Source organism: Pelodiscus sinensis, chromosome 6, assembly GCF_049634645.1.
Source record: "Pelodiscus sinensis isolate JC-2024 chromosome 6, ASM4963464v1, whole genome shotgun sequence".
Lineage (NCBI taxonomy): Eukaryota > Metazoa > Chordata > Testudines > Trionychidae > Pelodiscus > Pelodiscus sinensis.
The window spans coordinates 70,734,914-70,752,878 of NC_134716.1; the positions used below are offsets into that span (position 1 = coordinate 70,734,914).

The 17,965-nt window shown below is 40.1% G+C and overlaps 1 protein-coding gene and 1 long non-coding RNA gene across 3 annotated transcripts in view; one reads left to right on the plus strand and one right to left on the minus strand.

Moving 5' to 3' along the window:
- PCSK1 (proprotein convertase subtilisin/kexin type 1) overlaps positions 1 to 17,965 on the plus strand; it is a 63,104-nt gene that overhangs the window by 35,632 nt on the left and 9,507 nt on the right. For both annotated transcript variants that reach the window (XM_075932104.1, XM_075932103.1), the window contains exons 5-10: positions 844 to 920; positions 3,066 to 3,154; positions 6,188 to 6,360; positions 9,178 to 9,390; positions 14,563 to 14,663; positions 17,103 to 17,336. In XM_075932104.1, coding sequence (XP_075788219.1) covers positions 844 to 920; positions 3,066 to 3,154; positions 6,188 to 6,360; positions 9,178 to 9,390; positions 14,563 to 14,663; positions 17,103 to 17,336 — 887 coding nt within the window. The remainder of the gene's footprint in view (positions 1 to 843; positions 921 to 3,065; positions 3,155 to 6,187; positions 6,361 to 9,177; positions 9,391 to 14,562; positions 14,664 to 17,102; positions 17,337 to 17,965) is intronic.
- The window catches only part of LOC106731680 (uncharacterized), a 66,555-nt gene that overhangs the window by 2,568 nt on the left and 46,022 nt on the right, over positions 1 to 17,965 (minus strand). The window lies entirely within an intron of this gene.

A 17,965-nucleotide genomic window follows, 5' to 3' on the forward strand; every position in this document is an offset into this window, starting at 1 on the left:
CCTTTGTGGATTTTATATTCACAATATCATCAAAATGTGGAGCTGGAAGGGATCTTGAGAGGTTACCAAATTCAGCCCCTGGGCTGAAGCAGGACCATGTAAACCTAGACCGTCCCTTACTCATGTTTCTCCAATCTGTTCTTAAAACCCTCCCATGATGGGGATTCCATAACCTCCTTTGGAAGCCAGTTTCAGAATTTAACTACACAAAAGGTTGAATGTTCAAAATTGTTGTTTCAGAGATTTCTTAAAATACCAATTTTTCATATTGCTAATAATATGTTGAATTTAAAAAAGGTATTTGTGAAGATGTTATCAAAATAATTATCTTTTTTTTTACTGAAAACATTTTAAACAAAAACTTTCACCAATTTTTCTTGAAAAAATTGGTTTTGAAAAAAGCCACTTTTCATTTAACAAAAACTTGTCAGTCAAACCAGCTGTAGCTGTGAAGATTCCTTAATTAATGTTTGTAAAGTGACTTGATAAATAAACTATCCAATGCTCTTCTTCTAGACATTCCAATACCTTTCTTTGCAGGGTTCCCCATACCAGACTTCCAAAAGCTAAATCTTTAATAGTAAAACTCTTCACTTGTGCGTGCTAATCAATGCCTACTCTAGAAGATAAATTTAAATGTTATGTACTTTTATTTTATGAAGGTGAACTGTTCACCTAGACATTATGATGCTTAATGCTGAGGAGAAAGTATACATTAAAGCTGATGTCACATATACCTATGTATCTAATTATTCCATCACCTAGAATAGAATTCAGAAACTTTAGCACTTGTTTTAGAGGATATTATCGCATTGTAACTATAAAGTCTATTTTTTAATTTAGGATCCAGAGGCAAGTTATGATTTCAATGACAATGATCACGATCCCTTTCCCAGATATGATCCAACAAATGAAAACAAGTGAGTAGCCTCTCATTTTGTGAAGAAACAAAGTAATTAAGTATTATGCTGCACCTTAGAACAGGCAAATGCATAGATCTTCACTATTAACCTGAGAAATATTTGTACTCAAAAAGACTATTGAGTGTAAAAGGGGGAAAAAAACCATTATGGTATTTTTGTGCACATTATGTATGGACATTGAATAAGTTTCCATATCTAGATGAGGATTTCTTTTTCCAATTTAATTTCCCTGTTATGTCTTGAAGCTCTCTTTTTCATATGGTTCTATGTTTAAGGCACTAATAACATATGTGTAATCTCCAGGGAACGATCTTTTGGTGTTAGTGCTAAAGAATTATAGGGCATACAATCTGACTAAACAGACTTTGCCCTCAGTTATGCCTTTAATTCATGGCCTTGCACTGGGGGATGATGAGGAATTACATCTGCCCCATCAGAGGGCCTCTGGGAGAGACTGTGATTTGTTTGTTAGACACTAGGGAATATACACTTTGCACCATCCCTTGTGGAGGTGCCGCAGGTTCCCTCCTACATGCATGACCAATTATATTAGGGACATTTTGGAGCATTTTGTGGTAGGGAAGGAGAGACGAATCGTTCTGCATGACCTCACTACAATCCACCTCTCCTCTGCACAGTGGAACATCATAGTAGTTCTGCTGTGCGTAAGTCCTTCCATGATAGTTGAGGGAGAGACCTGGTCCACAGAAAAGAGAACAGACCTCTTTACGAGCTGTAGCACAGACCAGGTCAAGGATGTCACTATTTTATAATGATACAATGAGGAACTGACATTTTGGTTCCCCACTGTCTATCAGGCACAATGGTAGCATCCACATCATGAATCCATTGGTATTACAAAAATAGAGTAATCGGAATGGGAAGTTATCAGAGGATAAATGTTCTAAATGATATTGAAAATATCTCTGCTTTGCTATAGCATTCATATAGCAGTTGGAGGCCATTATCCTCTTATTCCAATGACATTATCTTTTACATCTACCTCCATTACCTCTAATCTTTATTAATATGTAAATGGATTCCACCCAGAAGCACTGAAGAATTTTGCTGCATATCAAAATGTAGTACTAGATAAAGTAACTCTGGGTAGTTAAGCTGTCTTGTTATGCTTTGAGGGATAGGAATCCTTCATGGCAAAAGATTTTTCATGGCAAAAGATCCTCCATGGCAAAAGATAAAAAATATCTTGTTAGAGGAATCATTTCACAAAGATGAAAACGTTTGTTTGTTTTAAATGTTACCAGTTGTATCCCAAAATAAATAAAATATCATAATTTTTGTTCAAAAGTGGCTTTTTTCATGATTATTTTAAGGGATTTAGCATCTTTTCGTTATTCCAAATTTGCCTCACTATTGCACTCCGTTATAGCAGACATGATACAACAGCTTGTGGTGTAGACTGTAACAAGATGATCTTTCTAGTGACTTTAAATGAGATTTGGATCAGGCACTTAGTGCCTCATCGGCTGCATCTAGACTACTTTCCTTTTCTGAAAGAGGAAATTCGAATGAGGAAAAAGGATAGGCAAATTAAGCGCTGATTAGCATGTTCACATGCTTCATTTGCAAATCGTCTTCTGATAGTCTTTTCAAAAGTTTTTTTTTTCGGAGGAAAAAACCCTCCCAGTCTAGATGCGGTTCTTTAAAAAAACCCCTTTTTCAAAAGAACGCTGTAAACCTCACTTTTTGAAGAAGGGTTCTTTTTTTTTCCTGAAAGAACCACGTCTAGATTGCTTTTTTTTTTTTTTCGAAAAAAAACCTTTCGAAAAAGCAATCAGAAGAGAATATGCAAATGATGTGCGCAAACATGCTAATCAGAGCCTCATTTGCACTTCCTTTTTCTTCATTTACATTTCCTCTTTTGGAAGAAGAAAGCAGTCTAGACGCACCCGATATCCTGATCATCCATTGATTTTGAAATTATGATTACCAAAGTGTAAGTACAAAAAGGGTCTTATTTTTAAAACAGATGTATTTCCAAACTTATTTTAATATTTAAAGGTTCATATCTCAGTGATGAAAGAACACACCCATTCTAGCAGAGCAGTGACAAGTCTCTATGTAGGTTAAATAAATGCACTGAGTGATAGTATGATATAAGTTATCATTTACTTTATCCAGACACGGAACACGATGTGCAGGAGAAATTGCCATGCAGGCTAACAACAAGAAATGTGGTGTTGGTGTGGCATACAACTCCAGAGTTGGAGGTAAGAAACCAAACAATATTTTTCTTTAAAATGTCCTTTTTTCTGATCTGAATGGAAACAAAGTTGAGAGATTACTGAGTACGCTGAGTTGCAATCACCTTGAGCTGAGTGTGCTCAGCACATTTTAAGAGGCACTCTGCATCTTGCTATAGTACATTTTTTACCAGAAATAGTGTAAGTTGCTAATATTATCCCAAATCCAAAGTAGTTATCATTTTCTCAGGATTTGATACATAATATGATTGTTGGTAGCAACTAAATAAAAGGCTATATTCTTAAACAAAGGAATGGTGGGTTGGTATCTCATTTTGAACAAAACAAAACAAAACAAAAAAGACCCTGCAGAGTGAAAGAAGGAAAATCCAATTTCCTACTTACTCTTATTTAGAGTGTTTTGTTCCTGCATATACAGTTATATAGAAAGGTTGTGTCAGTCAAAGTATTCAAATTGCTCTGGTTTCCATTTCAGTTGCTTGTTTCTCCATTTCAATTACATGTTAATTTTGAAAACAGATAAAGGCTTGTTTATCTGTCAGTCAATACTACCCTTTTTTAGAAAACCATCTGAAAGTCTAGTTTATTACAGATCTATGAAATAGACTTGATCAAAATATCAGTTGCACGTGGTTATTTAGCCAAAAATTTGTACTTTTACAATTTAACTTTTTTTCCTTGAATCAAATGGGACAGCTGATCAGGGACTGACAACTTGTAACTGCTCTTCTCACCATTTAAGTCCTGTTTTCTCAGAGGGATTTAGAGTTGTCAGATGTCATTTTACTGTCCGCCTTTGCCATTTTGTTTTAGGCTTTCTCACACAGTTTAATTAAAATGTCTCACTCAAAAGATGACGGCACCAAGGATCAAATATTCAAAGCAGGGTGAAGTGGATAAACCTTCACAAATGTTGAACACTCACTGTACTGACATTTCCAAACACTTGCATTTACAAATAAGGTTACCTGTTTACATGCATTATTATGTAACTTGCAAATGTAGATAAATATCTTTACTGATAAGCTTCTCCAGAAACAAGTGCTCTTTTTATTTTTCAAATAATTAACATAATACATCTGGATGTTCTTATTATCCATATACATGTCCAATTCTGTTTTGAATCCCATTGCGTTCTTGCAGTCATTGAAATCATGTGGTGATGAGTTCCACAGCGTTATTGTGCATTGTTTGAGACATATTTTCTTGTATCAGTTTTTAATTTGTTATATTTCAATTTAATTTAGTATATACATACACTTCCCCTCCATTACTTTGTGTAGAAAAAGGAAATAAGGGTTATCCCATTTACATTTACACATAAATCACCACAGCACTGTTTCTCTGATACTGCATGGAAATCAAATGATTAAGAAGTTGTATTTTATGAAGGACTCAGCTGAGAGTTTCAATACTGAGAATGTGATGCTAAAATAACTGTCTGTTAGGCAGATATATGTATCTGTCTGAAATTCATTTTGCTTTTGCCTGTTTTTGAATTCACAATGCTGATGATGGGAAACAAGCATGTGGGAGAAAAGGGAAAGACAGGTGTTTGGACAAAAAATGACTCTATTTACTGGTGAAAACTAATATAGAGAAAAACAATTGCAATAATCATATCCATGATTTTATTTAGAAAACAAACAGAATTTCCATAGAGAATAAAATTGGAAGTGCAGTCTTGCTTGAATTGTTTTTCACTAGTGTGCTGAGGATACAATTGTTTGTTCTCGTATTATATTACAGATCAGTACAGCTGGCTTTACTTCTATTGAAGCTGTCACAATGTCAACACTATCTCCAGTGTTCTAAGTATTTCATTGCACATTACAATTTCTGTTCCTAATCCTGCAGTCAGTTCCCCCTTTTCTTCTTAATAATGCAAAAGAAGGAATCAAAGCCTGAGGTTTTGTGGTTTGTGGATTGTTTTTTCCTTGTATTTGAAATTCAGATCTTGTCTGTCCTCCTTTGGAAAGATGTATGAGAAATTCTTCACTGGAAGAATTGTAATTCATAGTTCAGCAACTGCCAGTAATGGTGTGGCTTCTCTGGTACTAAATTACTAGCACAGATAGAGCTCAAGCATTTTTATTATCGTACCATGGAAACCTCTTCTGAATCCTCATTAATTTAGCAGATATACTGTTGCTGCCATTGGGGCAGCTACACCACTGATGGGATTTCACAAGAATTCCCATCGTTCTAACATAGTGAACAGTGTTGGGAGTTCTACTGCAGACAAGCCATTGGCTACCATTGGAATTTGGGCACCAGGGAGATAAGCCATGCTCTGAGCAAGATCAGATGACACAGCTCTAATGAAAATGTTAATGGCTGACTATCACTGGGGCTTCCCACATTGCTTACAATGGTAGAAATGAATTAGTATTAACAATGCTGGAAAATTTCTGCAGTATTCCTTAGTAGTGTATTCAAGATTGGGTAACTAGTGAAACAATAACATCATAAAATACAAGTTTAGTAATTGAGAGGAGAGGAGAGGAGAAGTAAGTTTTTTAGTCAGTGTTTAAAATTGTTCATTTTACACACAACTTTTAAATTCAAAATTTTTAAAGACAAAAGACTTAAAAATTCTGGTTTCAATAATACCTAATGAACTTTGGGAGAAAGGAAATCTTTGTTGAAGTTGAGAGAGATGGGGAGAGAGAGACTTAAAATAAGAGCATACAATATATCTGCTATGAGCTATGTAGGAGGTACTCTAGGAAAAAAACCCAGACCACCCAGACTTGTTCTTTTTGATATCTCAGGGGTAAAAAACAAACTTGAGATGGGGGACCTTCACAACCTTCATTATAAAGAGAAAATAAATGAAAAACAGTGGGGGCACAGTCCAATTTTTGTAAGGTCACTTTTAATATTTGTAAAATGCACTGGATTCTTCAAAGGAAGGATGAGTCATACATGAAAGGTTTTACAATATTATAATCTCGGACCAGGACCTATTTTTGTTACATTCTGTACAAATGGTTAACAATAACAATAGATTCATTCTACTTGTTTTTTTAATTGAAGGTATAAGAATGCTGGATGGAATAGTCACTGATGCCATTGAAGCCAGTTCAATTGGTTTCAATCCAGACCATGTGGATATTTACAGTGCAAGCTGGGGCCCTAATGATGATGGTAAAACTGTAGAGGGACCTGGCAGGCTAGCACAGAAGGCTTTTGAATATGGGATCAAACAGGTGAGCCTTCTAACCGATAGTTAAGTTGAAATATAGCCCAGCTTGCAGGCAAAGACTGTATTTTAAAATATTTCTTGGGGGTGAGAAAATGGACCATTCTTTGTCTACTTCTTGCAGATTTGGGAAACGGAATAATTCTTTAGAGGGATGTTGATACAAAGGTTTAGCAAAATCTCCCAGCTGGACCTGACATATGAAAGCATTCTGACTGTGTTCTGCTTTCAAGGGGTTATTCTCGGCATACTAGCTTTCCTCCTTCTGCCTTCCTTTTGCTGCTTCTGTGCCTCCCTTCCCCCACCTCCTCTCTGTCTGCTTGTTTTGCTCTGAATAGTAATTGGATTTCTGCACAGAGGATCCTATAAAAATTTAATACAAAGTGTCCGTTTCACGAATATTTCATTTTGTAAAATGGTGATATATTTTAGCACTCCGTGGATGGGTTGTGTTACTATATTACTTGCACTATGTTAATTGCATTATGCATACCATGTTCCAATTAAAATAAAGATGGTAGGAATGTCTGCTGGAGAATGATGAAAGCAGCAGCTTTTAAACGCTCTTTTATGATATCCCTATAGACCTAGTTAGAAGGCAAGTGGTATTATGCTGAATGAGAACTGTTGGGTACACACACACACGGAGAAACAGAAACACACAGACACATAAACACTGTCCCTACGGAGATATCAAGCTATCTAAAGGTTATCTAGAGATAGTGTTGACAGGGGGGATGCAGCAGAGAGATAAATGGAGAGGAGAAAGCAAGCCTGAAGCAAATCTGGTGGAGCCACAGAAGAGGAGTCTGGAGAAAAGGGAAAGGTCAACAGCAGCAGAAAAAGGAACAGAAGAAGGGGGAGACTGACAATGGAGGGAAAGGCTAACCAATGTGAGAGGGGTTTCTAAGGGAGAGGTGAAAATAGGGAGGGAGAGGAATGGAGGTAGATGGAGATCTGAAAAGGGAGAAAGGAAAATTGAGTCCCACAGGGATGGGAAGGAAAGATGAACAGAAAGGGCCTTGGAAAGCATAAGGAACCAGTGTCTGAAATAAAGGGTTGGCCTAGGAAATCAGGAAATTTGCTTGGTGAAGAGGGCAGCATTTTTTCAAGGTTTATTTTATACCAAACTAACTCATTAAGGACCCATCCTGCCAACGTACTGAGTGCCTTGAACCACCTTTGAAATCAGTGACGGTGCATCTACATTGCAGGGCTTAACTTGAAATAACGTATGCAAATTGAGCTATGTCAATTGCTTATCTCATTTCAAAATAGCTTATTTTGAAATAGGGAGTGTATACACAGCACTTATTTCAAAATAGAGCACTCTTCCTCTGACTTCCCTTACCCCTCGTACAATGAGGGTTACAGGAGTCAGAGTAAGAAGTCGTCCAGCTTGACAGTATTTTGACACTATTTCAAAATAACTGCCTGCTGTGTAGACATGGACTAAGTTATTTCGGAATAGCACTAGTTATTTCGAAATAGTGTTGCAGTGTAGACATGCCCTTAGTGATGACAGTGTTCCGCTACCTTCAGAACCAGCCCCCTTGATCTGATCCAGCAAAGCAATTAAATATTTGTTTAATTATAAACCCCACAAGTATTCCTGCTGAAGTCAAAGGGAATTAGTGTGTTGCTGGATTGGGGCCATAGTTGTAAAAACAAGTTATTTCATTTATTGGGATTTGCAGTGGCGTACCCCAGACAATTCTAATAGGATAAACTTTAAAAACAACAAAAGGTCTGGTAGCACTTTATAAACTACAAAACATGTAGATGGTATCATGAGCTTTCGTGGGCACAATCCACTTTTTCAGATGACCGGAGTTATGAATTTAGGATGTGCAGACCCAAAACAAATAGGGGAGAAGGGAGAGGCCTAAGAGGAAGAGTGTAACTTGTTGTTCTATTTTTTAAAATGTTTATTATTTTGAGATTGCTGCAATCGTCACTTGTCCCCTGAACCAACAATGTTAATGTTGAGTAGAGGGGATTAATTGATTATATGCTTTCTAGTTACTTTCTATAATGAATGTGCATAATACTGAATTAAAATGTAAGCTTCTGCTCTGCACATTAAGAGAAGTCTACAAGATTTTAAGATGTATCTGCAAATATTTGTTTCAATTAGGAAAAGCATGACATTTTTCATGCTTCTCCAGCTCTCTACATTCCTTGCTGTCGGCATCTTTTGAGCTGCCACTAATTCATTATACATTGGAAAGTGGAATAGGAAGTGGAGGCAGTAGTTCCCTGAGACTGATGGCTGTAAGCCCACAGATTTGGAAGTGATGAGTAGACTTTCCAATAAAATGAGCTTATGGCTTTGGCATTTACTTGATGAAAAACTGCAAACTGCAAAGGGCATAATAAAGGAGTTGTGCAGAAATGTCATCTCACGCATCAGACAGACCGCTTACTGATATTACTATGATCACAACTGCAGATGAAATTAATTAAAATTCAGTTTATTGAAAAAATGTGTCTATTTTTCCTAAACACACACAGTACCAAATGTGTTTACAGGAATAACTGCCTTTATTGATCACTGTCTGCTGATTTGCATCCAAAATGTAATTCCAGTGGACATGGTAGATGCCCCGTTAATTGTGACATTTAAAGGTAGACTGGACCAATCACAAGCTGATGTACTATAGCGAACGATCCTTCACTGGCTTTTATCTCTCTAACTTCTATGATTTATATGAACAATTATTCTCTATTATTTGCAGATTATTTAATTATGTGGAGTTTTGCTGGGATTGTATTAAACAGACTGTAGACTTTCTTAAGATAAACATATTTTTCTTTTCCTTAGGGCCGAAATGGAAAGGGTTCCATTTTTGTATGGGCTTCTGGGAATGGTGGTCGTCAGGGTGATAATTGTGATTGCGATGGTTACACGGATAGTATCTACACTATCTCCATCAGCAGTGCCTCTCAACAAGGTCTTTCTCCCTGGTATGCAGAGAAGTGCTCCTCAACACTGGCCACAGCATACAGCAGTGGAGACTATACTGACCAGAGAATTGTAGGTTGTTTTTACCAGATTTAAGTAACATGCTTTAGAGGAACACACACAGAATTGTTTTGTGTATGAAAACCACAAAATGGAAACTGCTTTTAGATATGCCTGATTTTTAAGTGCTTCATTTACGTATGCGTTATATGTCTAATAGGTGTCATGCTGGAACCCTAGAGAATTAGCATGTTGCAAAAATGGTTGCTACCCTCTAACATAGAGTACATGCAGTCCCCGGGTTACGTACAAGATAGGGACTATAGGTTTGTTCTTAAGTTGAATTTGTATGTAAGTCGGAACTGGTACATATTGTAGGGGAAACTCCAGCCAAACATTTCTCCAGAGCTCAGTTTTATTCTCCCACACCTCACTTCCCTCAGTCCTTTATTCTCAAGCTGAGGCGTCTGCTGAGAAAAGCCGCTCAGCGTCTCCCTGGTCTGCTGGGGGGGGGAGGAGCGCTAGCTTCGCGTCTCCCTGGTCTGCTGGGGGGAAGCAGCTAGTGCTGGGTTGCCTCACCCCGTTTGTAAGTAGGGATCCGATGTAAGTCGGATCCATGTAACCCGGGGACTGCCTGTATTTTTAAAGCAATTACATAGGTCATCATTTCATTATACTCAATATCATAAATGTTATGCTAATTAATTGTGATTGAGTTTTGCTATGATACCATCCTGCAAAAGAGAAGATATTTAGGACTACATCTCAGCCATCCTTGTGGTGGGAGAGTCTCAAAAAGTGGGTGATGTGAATCATAAAAATACAAAACTATGTAGGGTTCATACCATCAGAAAAAGGAAAAAAAATTCCCAAGTGTAAATTCTTGCTGACGTTAGCTGGAAAAATGTACGCTTAGAATTCAAACAGCTGACTTCATGGTCTGATTTCCTGTAGGAATAGAAACAGCTGCAAACCCCTGTAACTAGACCCGAAGTCCTGAAAATCTTGAGAAGTGCAGGTTCAGATCTGCTTCCAGGCCTGAACATCATAACTCTAGTCCTTTTTTAGTCGGCACCTGGACCTTTTAACACAAACATAAATGTGTCTCAGAATATTGCATTCCTTGCCAGAAGGAGGATGATTATTTTGTAGGTATTTGTCCTTTGAGACCAGAACAGGAATTTAAATCTAGCCGTACATCAGAGGTCTCCAACCTTTTTAACCATGAGATCACTTTTTAAATTTAAGTGCAATCCAAGATCTACCTCAAACCCCAACACCTTTGTCCCCCCGCCTCCTTTGTGCCCCTGCTCACTCCATCCTCCTTCCCTTTCATCAGGCATGAGCAGCAGGTTGGGATGCAGGCTCGGGTCTTGGATTAAGGGATTTGGGGCTCTGAGCTGAGCTTGGGGCAGGCAGTTAGAGTGCTTGAGGGGGTTCTAGGTGCAAACTCTGGGAGGGTGTTTGGATGCAGGGGTGCTCAGGGCTAGGGCAGGGGTTTGGGGTGCAGGAGGGGGTTTGTGACTGGGGTAGGGTTTCAGGATGTGGGCTCCGACTGGCTCTGCTTACCTTGACATAAGTGCCCCACCTCTCCCTCCCTTATCCTGCCCAGTAAGCAAGAAACTCTGGGGGATGGGGAGAGGCAGCTCCAAGGCAAATGGCAGGAGATGAGCTGCAGTAGGGGGAGGAGCAGCTGAAGTGCCAGCACTTGATAGCCTCGTGGCCAAACCAGTCAAGATCACCTGCCAGAGGCTCCAAGATCTACCAGTAGATCCCTACCAGTGACCACTGCCCTAGATTCAACATTTAAAAAAAAAATTATTTTATTTTGCATCTTCCTGTTATGAGTTGAAATCTCCAGGTGTTAGTGTAAGCGGGGGAATGGTCCCACTATTGTGGGGAACTTTCCTGGCTTCTATATCGCCCCGGTGAAATGGGCCAGCGAAAAGATCTGAGTCCCCGCTCCCACTTCCTTTACCCCACTGCTTCCCTGATCCTGAGGGCTCCCCGTCCACTCTCCTGAGTAGCAGAGTCCTCGAAACCCCAACAAGGCTGGGCCCAGGTTTCCTGGGGCTTAATCCCCGACCTTGTAGTCACTAGGGGCAGGAGTTAGGGTGCCCCCACTCCGAGTGCTCTCTTTACACTGCAGGCCTTCTTGGCCCAGTGATCATTTCATAAGGTTCAAAGCAAATACAATTTATTAAACATCAACAGGTTAAAGAGAAAAGAATAAGAAAAAATGAGAATGGTTAAATGAGAACACACAGCCCTGCTCTGTAGCATGGGGACATCAAAACAGCAGCCTGCAGAGTGTAAGGACAGTCCACAGTCTCCCTTAGAGGCCCTGGATGTGCTGCAGGGGGCTGCAGGCTGGACACACTTGCTCTGGCAGTGACCACACAGCCTCAAGCTCTAAGTGGCCAGACCCCTCTCCCAGTCTGGCCTGCTGGGCCTCTTGGCTGGTGATATTTCCCTGCCCAGAGCCTCTCCCCACGCTTTGCTGGTTGCAGCTGCTCACCACACCCAGCTGTAGGCTGTGCTGCCGTAGGGTACATCTAGACTACCGCGTTTTGTCGACGGAAGTTTTGTCGACAGATACTGTCGACAAAACTTCCGTCGACAAAGAGCGTCTAGACACATTGAGTTCTGTCAATAAAGCAAGCTGCTTTGTCGACAGAACTCCGTAGTCTGGACGCAATGTTACAGGCAATAACACCTTCTGTCGACAGAGTTCTGTCGACAGAAGGTGTTATGGCTCGTAAAATGAGGTTTACCAGCGTCGACAAAACTGCTGAGTTCTGTCAACATTATGTCGACAGAACTCAGCGGTAGTGTAGACGCTGGTATAGTTTTGTCGACAAAAGTCCACTTTTGTCGACAAAACTAGGTAGTCTAGACACACCCTTAGTCTCCAGCTCCTTGTGTTGCTTCTCTATCCCTTTTGGCTTCTCTGAGCACTGCCAGTCTGCTGTTCAACACAGAGTCTGTGCTCCTTGAGCTGTGTGTGTCTGGCTCTGTTGCTGCAGGACTTCTTCTGCACACAGCCTGCACTGCTCTTAGCTGTCTCTCAGCTCTCTCCTTGCTCAGAGAGACCCAGAACAATCCCAGCTCACAGGGAGGACGGGGCCTGGCCTCTCACTCTCCTCACTGGCCTGTCCAACCTGTCAATCAGGCTGAGCTGGAGTGTTGGCTGCTTTCCATTGTCTCTGGGGTCTGTCAGTCTCATGGACCCTTCCCCCTTTTGATACTGAGAGCTGGCAAACCAAAAACTCCCACAGAGTTTTAGTAAGGGGATAACAGTCCCCTTACATTAGGAAATCTCTAAGAATTTCCACTACCTATCATGAACAGTCAGCTGGCCTAAGTGCCCATCATGAACACTAGTAGAGTTGACTTTTTTGGTGGAAAATTGTTGTATTCCAAAATATAGCTGAGTCAAAATCAAAATGTCCAGTGGTAAAATGTCAATTTGGATAGGTAATTTTTGGTTTTCCTGGGAGCAATGCCAAAATGAAAAATTGTACTTGTAATTGATGCTTAAAAATGAAATGAAAATGTCAATTTCGCTCCAACTTAAAATGTCATTTCATGGCACATAGCAGTGCCTCAGCCTCCCTACTCATTATCCAAGAGAGTAGGCAGTTGGCTGTGCATTTTTTTTGAAGATACCAGGTTTCTTCACCCCATCTTTGTTTGAAATAGCCTAAATTTGGTGACCTTCAGGAAATAGTGAAAAAGACTTCTTCTGTTTCTGAGGATTTTCTAAAAAGCCTGAGAGTTTGTTTCCAAGCACACTGAAGAGAATGGAAAGGAGTGTGATAGGTGTGTGGCTAAACTGAAATTATCGTAATCCTGTTGATATTTAATGAGGCGTGAGAACACCTAAAGCAGTGTTTCTCAAAGTGGACCATGGGCCTGCTTTGGAAAAGCTTCTAGCGGTCCATACCACTTTGCATACCTAAAGCGTCCATAGCCCCAGAGCCTCATTGGCTATGGACCCTTTAGGTAAACAAGCAGTGTGGGCCTGCTAGCAGCTTTCCCAAAGGGGGCCCAGAGCCCACTTTGAGAAACACTGATCTAAAGCATTGAGTAGGTCTTTTTAAAATTATTATTGAAATCTTAATAAACAAGTTTCAGATTTTTGCTTTAAAGTCAGAATGTCTATTTGGAACAAAAATTATAACTTTGAAGCAGTTTGAAACTTTGTTCAGGAATAAAATGACTTTTTCAAAATTTCTTGTAGTGAAAAAAATTTGGTTTTCAAAGCAACTCTGAATTTCACAAAATCTGAGCTTGATTGTACTAGATGTTCAACACTTTCTGCATGGTTCTGTGCATTCTCAGAAGCTTGCAAATGTCCCTCATCAGGAGGCAGAATTAGATTTTTCGTCTCCTTTTTTTTAATTGCGGTAACACCTAGAAGCCTCCAATCATGATACATGTTTAGGTCCATCTTTACAGCATGGAATATTTTTTTGTGCGTATCTAGATATCTATAGATAGATAGATAGATACTGGTGTGTGTATATAGATCACACATAATTTCTTTTTTATGGCAGGGACCATCAAGTAGCATTTAAGTAACCTAATAACAACAGCTCTGATCTGGAAGATGATAATCTCACAGTATACCGCATGGATGGAGGTTAAAATAACTTTTCATTTCAGTAGGTCAAAAGAATGCCCTTCCAAAGTGGCTTCTCTGTAGCTGAGATGCAAAGCACTCAGCATATCCAATTTCATATATTGCAAGCACACGGGCAGAGGAATTAGGTACTTCATTTTCAAATAAAATGCATGTTTCATTTGCAAATTATAGTGCTTCTGCTGAAGAGAAAGCAGAACGCTACTACTAATCCTGTGAGTAATTTTTAAGCAAGCAGTAATTTTAAATGTCCTAGACCAAACACAATGATGGGTTTTTATGATTCACAGATGAGTCTGATTCACTTATTTTTACATCTCTCAGATCTCAGAATAAGGCAAGATATTCAATGTGGGAGTACTTTTTCCAATACAAGGCATTTTGATACAAAAATTATAGCTGAAATGGATATAGTAGGAGGAATAGATTGAATTTATCCTCAGATTTTAAACGTCCATTATTTAGTACACAGGAGAAAGTTTTCTACAGTGAATTAAGATGCACTGGATAAAGGATGCATAACTTTGTTTTTATGTGTGGATACAATAATGCTCATTCATCTTTTTCATGCTAATTTTAGTCATGTTGTTTTCTTTCAGACAAGTGCTGACCTTCATAATGAATGTACTGAGACTCACACTGGGACCTCTGCATCTGCTCCATTGGCAGCAGGGATTTTTGCTCTAGCTCTTGAAGCAAAGTAAGACTCCTAAATTCTCCACTTATGTGTTCCTTTCATATTGTGACTTTATAAAAATGGAATCATTTCACTCAACGGAGTCAGATCTCCTAACTTTAGAGAATAAAAAAAATAAGTTACTAGACCTTTTAATCCCTGCTAGCTGGTAGATCAACACAGAGAAGACAACAAATAGTCTAACAGCATCTTAAAGACTTACAAAACATGTAGATGGTATCATGAGCTTTCGTGGGTACAATCCACTTCTTCAGATGAATGGAGTATTAAAAGTCCAGTTCCAAAATAAAAGTGAGCCTGGGAATTCTGTTTCATTCTGGGCATCAGTAACAGTCTGTTTACTGAGGGTTTGTCTACACTATGCTGCAATTTGAACTGTAGAGGTGTGAATAGCCATGTGCACTAAAGTGCTGTGTGATCACTCCATGTGGAAGCTATGGGTGCAACTAAAAGGTTTCTGGTTTGTGTTACCACCATCTTCTTCAAACATCAATGAGAACTAAGAATCTTTCAGTTCATGACCGTAGCATCACACCAGGGGAGTTACAGCACAGCACTTTGGTACACCCTGTCCTTCACAACCCATTAGTCCAAACTTCAGGGCAGTATAGATATTGCTTACATCCCAGTAAGTTACCCAAGAAGGCAATGGGATGGCACGTCAGTGAACATCTAATGATGTTGCCCAGGTTTAAATGAGGTGCTAAGTCGGGCTACAGAACCCTTAGTAATAGTGATGATACATGAAATGGAAAGTACCCAAGCTCTAGGTAGGTTTACACAAGAAATTTACATTGACACATCTGCACTGATTCAGCTGTAGCGCTTCCAATGAAGTTGCTCTTGGCCGAAGGGGGAGAGCTCTCCCGTCAGCTTAATAAGTCCACTTCCACACGAGGTAGTAGCTATGTTGGTGAGAAAAGCTCTCCCGCTGACAAAGCAATATCTACACCAATGCTTAGGGTGTTATAATTATGTTGCTCAGGGCTATGGATTATTCACACCCCAAGTGATCATCTGACGAAATGAGTTTTACCCATGAAAGCTCATAATTCTATATATTTTTATTAATCTCTAAGATGTCACAGCACTACTTGTTTTTAAAGTTACAGACTAACACAGCTACTCTCTCCCTCTCCCCCCAGTGATACAGTCATAGTGAAATAATTTTGTAGTATAGACTGGGGCTCAGAGCCAGCGCTACATTTGCAGAGAGGTAGCTAGAAAAAAACATGTTAGAAAAATAACCTCACAGCAGCATTTTCACTTAAGAGAAGAAATGAACTGTGAAGGAGGAAGGATGGTCCAATATTTAGGGCATTTGGGAGCCTCTGTTCAATTCTCTGCTTCACAAAAGACTTCTCTGTTACTTTGGGCAAGTCATGTAGGGCCAGATTTTTCAAAGTACAGTAAAACTCCATTAGTCCGGCATCCAATGCTCCGGGACTCCTGATGGTCCGGCACCATCAGGAACCCGGAAGTGCTGGGGCAGCCGGACAGGCTTCCCCCATTCAGCTGCTGCTGAAACTGACCAGCAGCTGAAACGGCGAAGCCGGGAGCAGAGCAGCTGGGGTGCTGCCGGGTTGATCCTGTAGCGCTGCCCCGGGCTTCCTGGAATCAGCCGCTGATCTGTTTCAGCAGCGGCTGAATCGGGGACCCCTGGGGCAGAGCAGCTGGGGTCCTGCTGGGTTGGTCCCGCAGCGCCATCGTTTGGCGCTGCAGGACCAACCCGGCAGCACTCCAGCTGCTCTGCCCCAGGTGTCCCCAAGAGCAGCTGGGGTGTTGCCGGGTTGGTCCCGCAGCCCTGAGGGGCAGCGCTATGGGACCAACCGGGCAGTACCCCAGCTGCTCTTTCCCAGGCGTCCCCAAGAGCAGCTGGAGAGCTGTTGGGTTGGTGCCGTAGTGCTGCCCCTCGGCGCTGCGGGACCAACCCGGCAGCACCCCAGCTGCTCTATTGCAGGCATCCCCAATTCAGCTGCTGCTGAAACTGACCAGCAGCAGCTGAATCAGGGACACCTGGGGCAGAGCCAGACTATCGTAAGGGGGGGCTATGTGGGGTCTGGGGTGGCATCCCCTCCCACCCCACTCCAGACCCCTCATAGCCCCCCCTTCTGATAGTCCGTCATATCTGATAATCCGGCACCCCCTGGTCCTAAAGGTGCTGGATTATCGGAAGTTTACTGTACTCTGTCACTTAAATTCCCCACTCAGTTCCCCATCTATATAATGGCTATAATAGTACTTCCAGATCTCAAAAGAGTTCTGTATGGGTAAATACATAGTATGTGAGGCCCTCAAATGCTTACAGTAGTGCAGCTGGGGTACAGATAAGCAAAAAGGGATTTCATTTATTCAACAGCTTTGTGTATATATCGTAAAATTGCACCATTAGAGAAAGCTAACTGACAATTTGGTAGAAATTAACTATACTTTCTTAAACAGCCCTAATCTAACATGGAGAGATATGCAGCATTTGGTAGTTTGGACTTCAGAATATGATCCACTGGCCAATAATCCTGGATGGAAGAAGAATGGAGCAGGGTTAATGGTGAATAGCAGATTTGGATTTGGATTACTTAATGCCAAGGCACTGGTGGATTTAGCTGATCCTAAAACTTGGAAAGGAGCACCTGAAAAGAAAGAGTGTATAGTGAAAGACAATAGCTTTGAACCTAGGTAAGAATTTGCATTGGCAATTAATTCTTCATATTTTCTTTCTGTCTAATCCACAGCAAGAAGGTAATATCTTAAATAAATTTGTCTAATAGGTTAAGCTATTTAATTTTGGTTTCTTTGGTTTTGCCTTGTTCTGTTTCTCAGGAATCCAAAAAGTGGGTAAGTAATGCACCCATCTCTTTGTTTCATGTTGTTGAGTGTAAGACTGCTGCAAATACTAAGATTTATGATTTAATATAGAATAAAGATTCTGTCTGTGTGCATAACCAGCATGTGAATAGATGACACTGCAGGACTACTAGCACTGTTATACTAAATCTAACCAATTAAGATGAAGAAATATGAGAAATTCAAATGTTTAATTTGTTTTTTTGAAATTATTCCTAAAATATTTTCCTATAACATGTTAAATCTTTACTATACATGACAATGTGATATAAAGGTTGCTTCAGAAGCACTGGTAGGTGATCTGTGTAACTCACACTTATCCTCCATTCCTATGTACACAACCATCTCAAATGCACTGTGATAAAAGTTCATATCATACTTGCAAATATTTCCTATATATTGCACATAGACTCAGTATTAATACATGCACGGCACACTGAATAATTAACTTGTTTAATCAA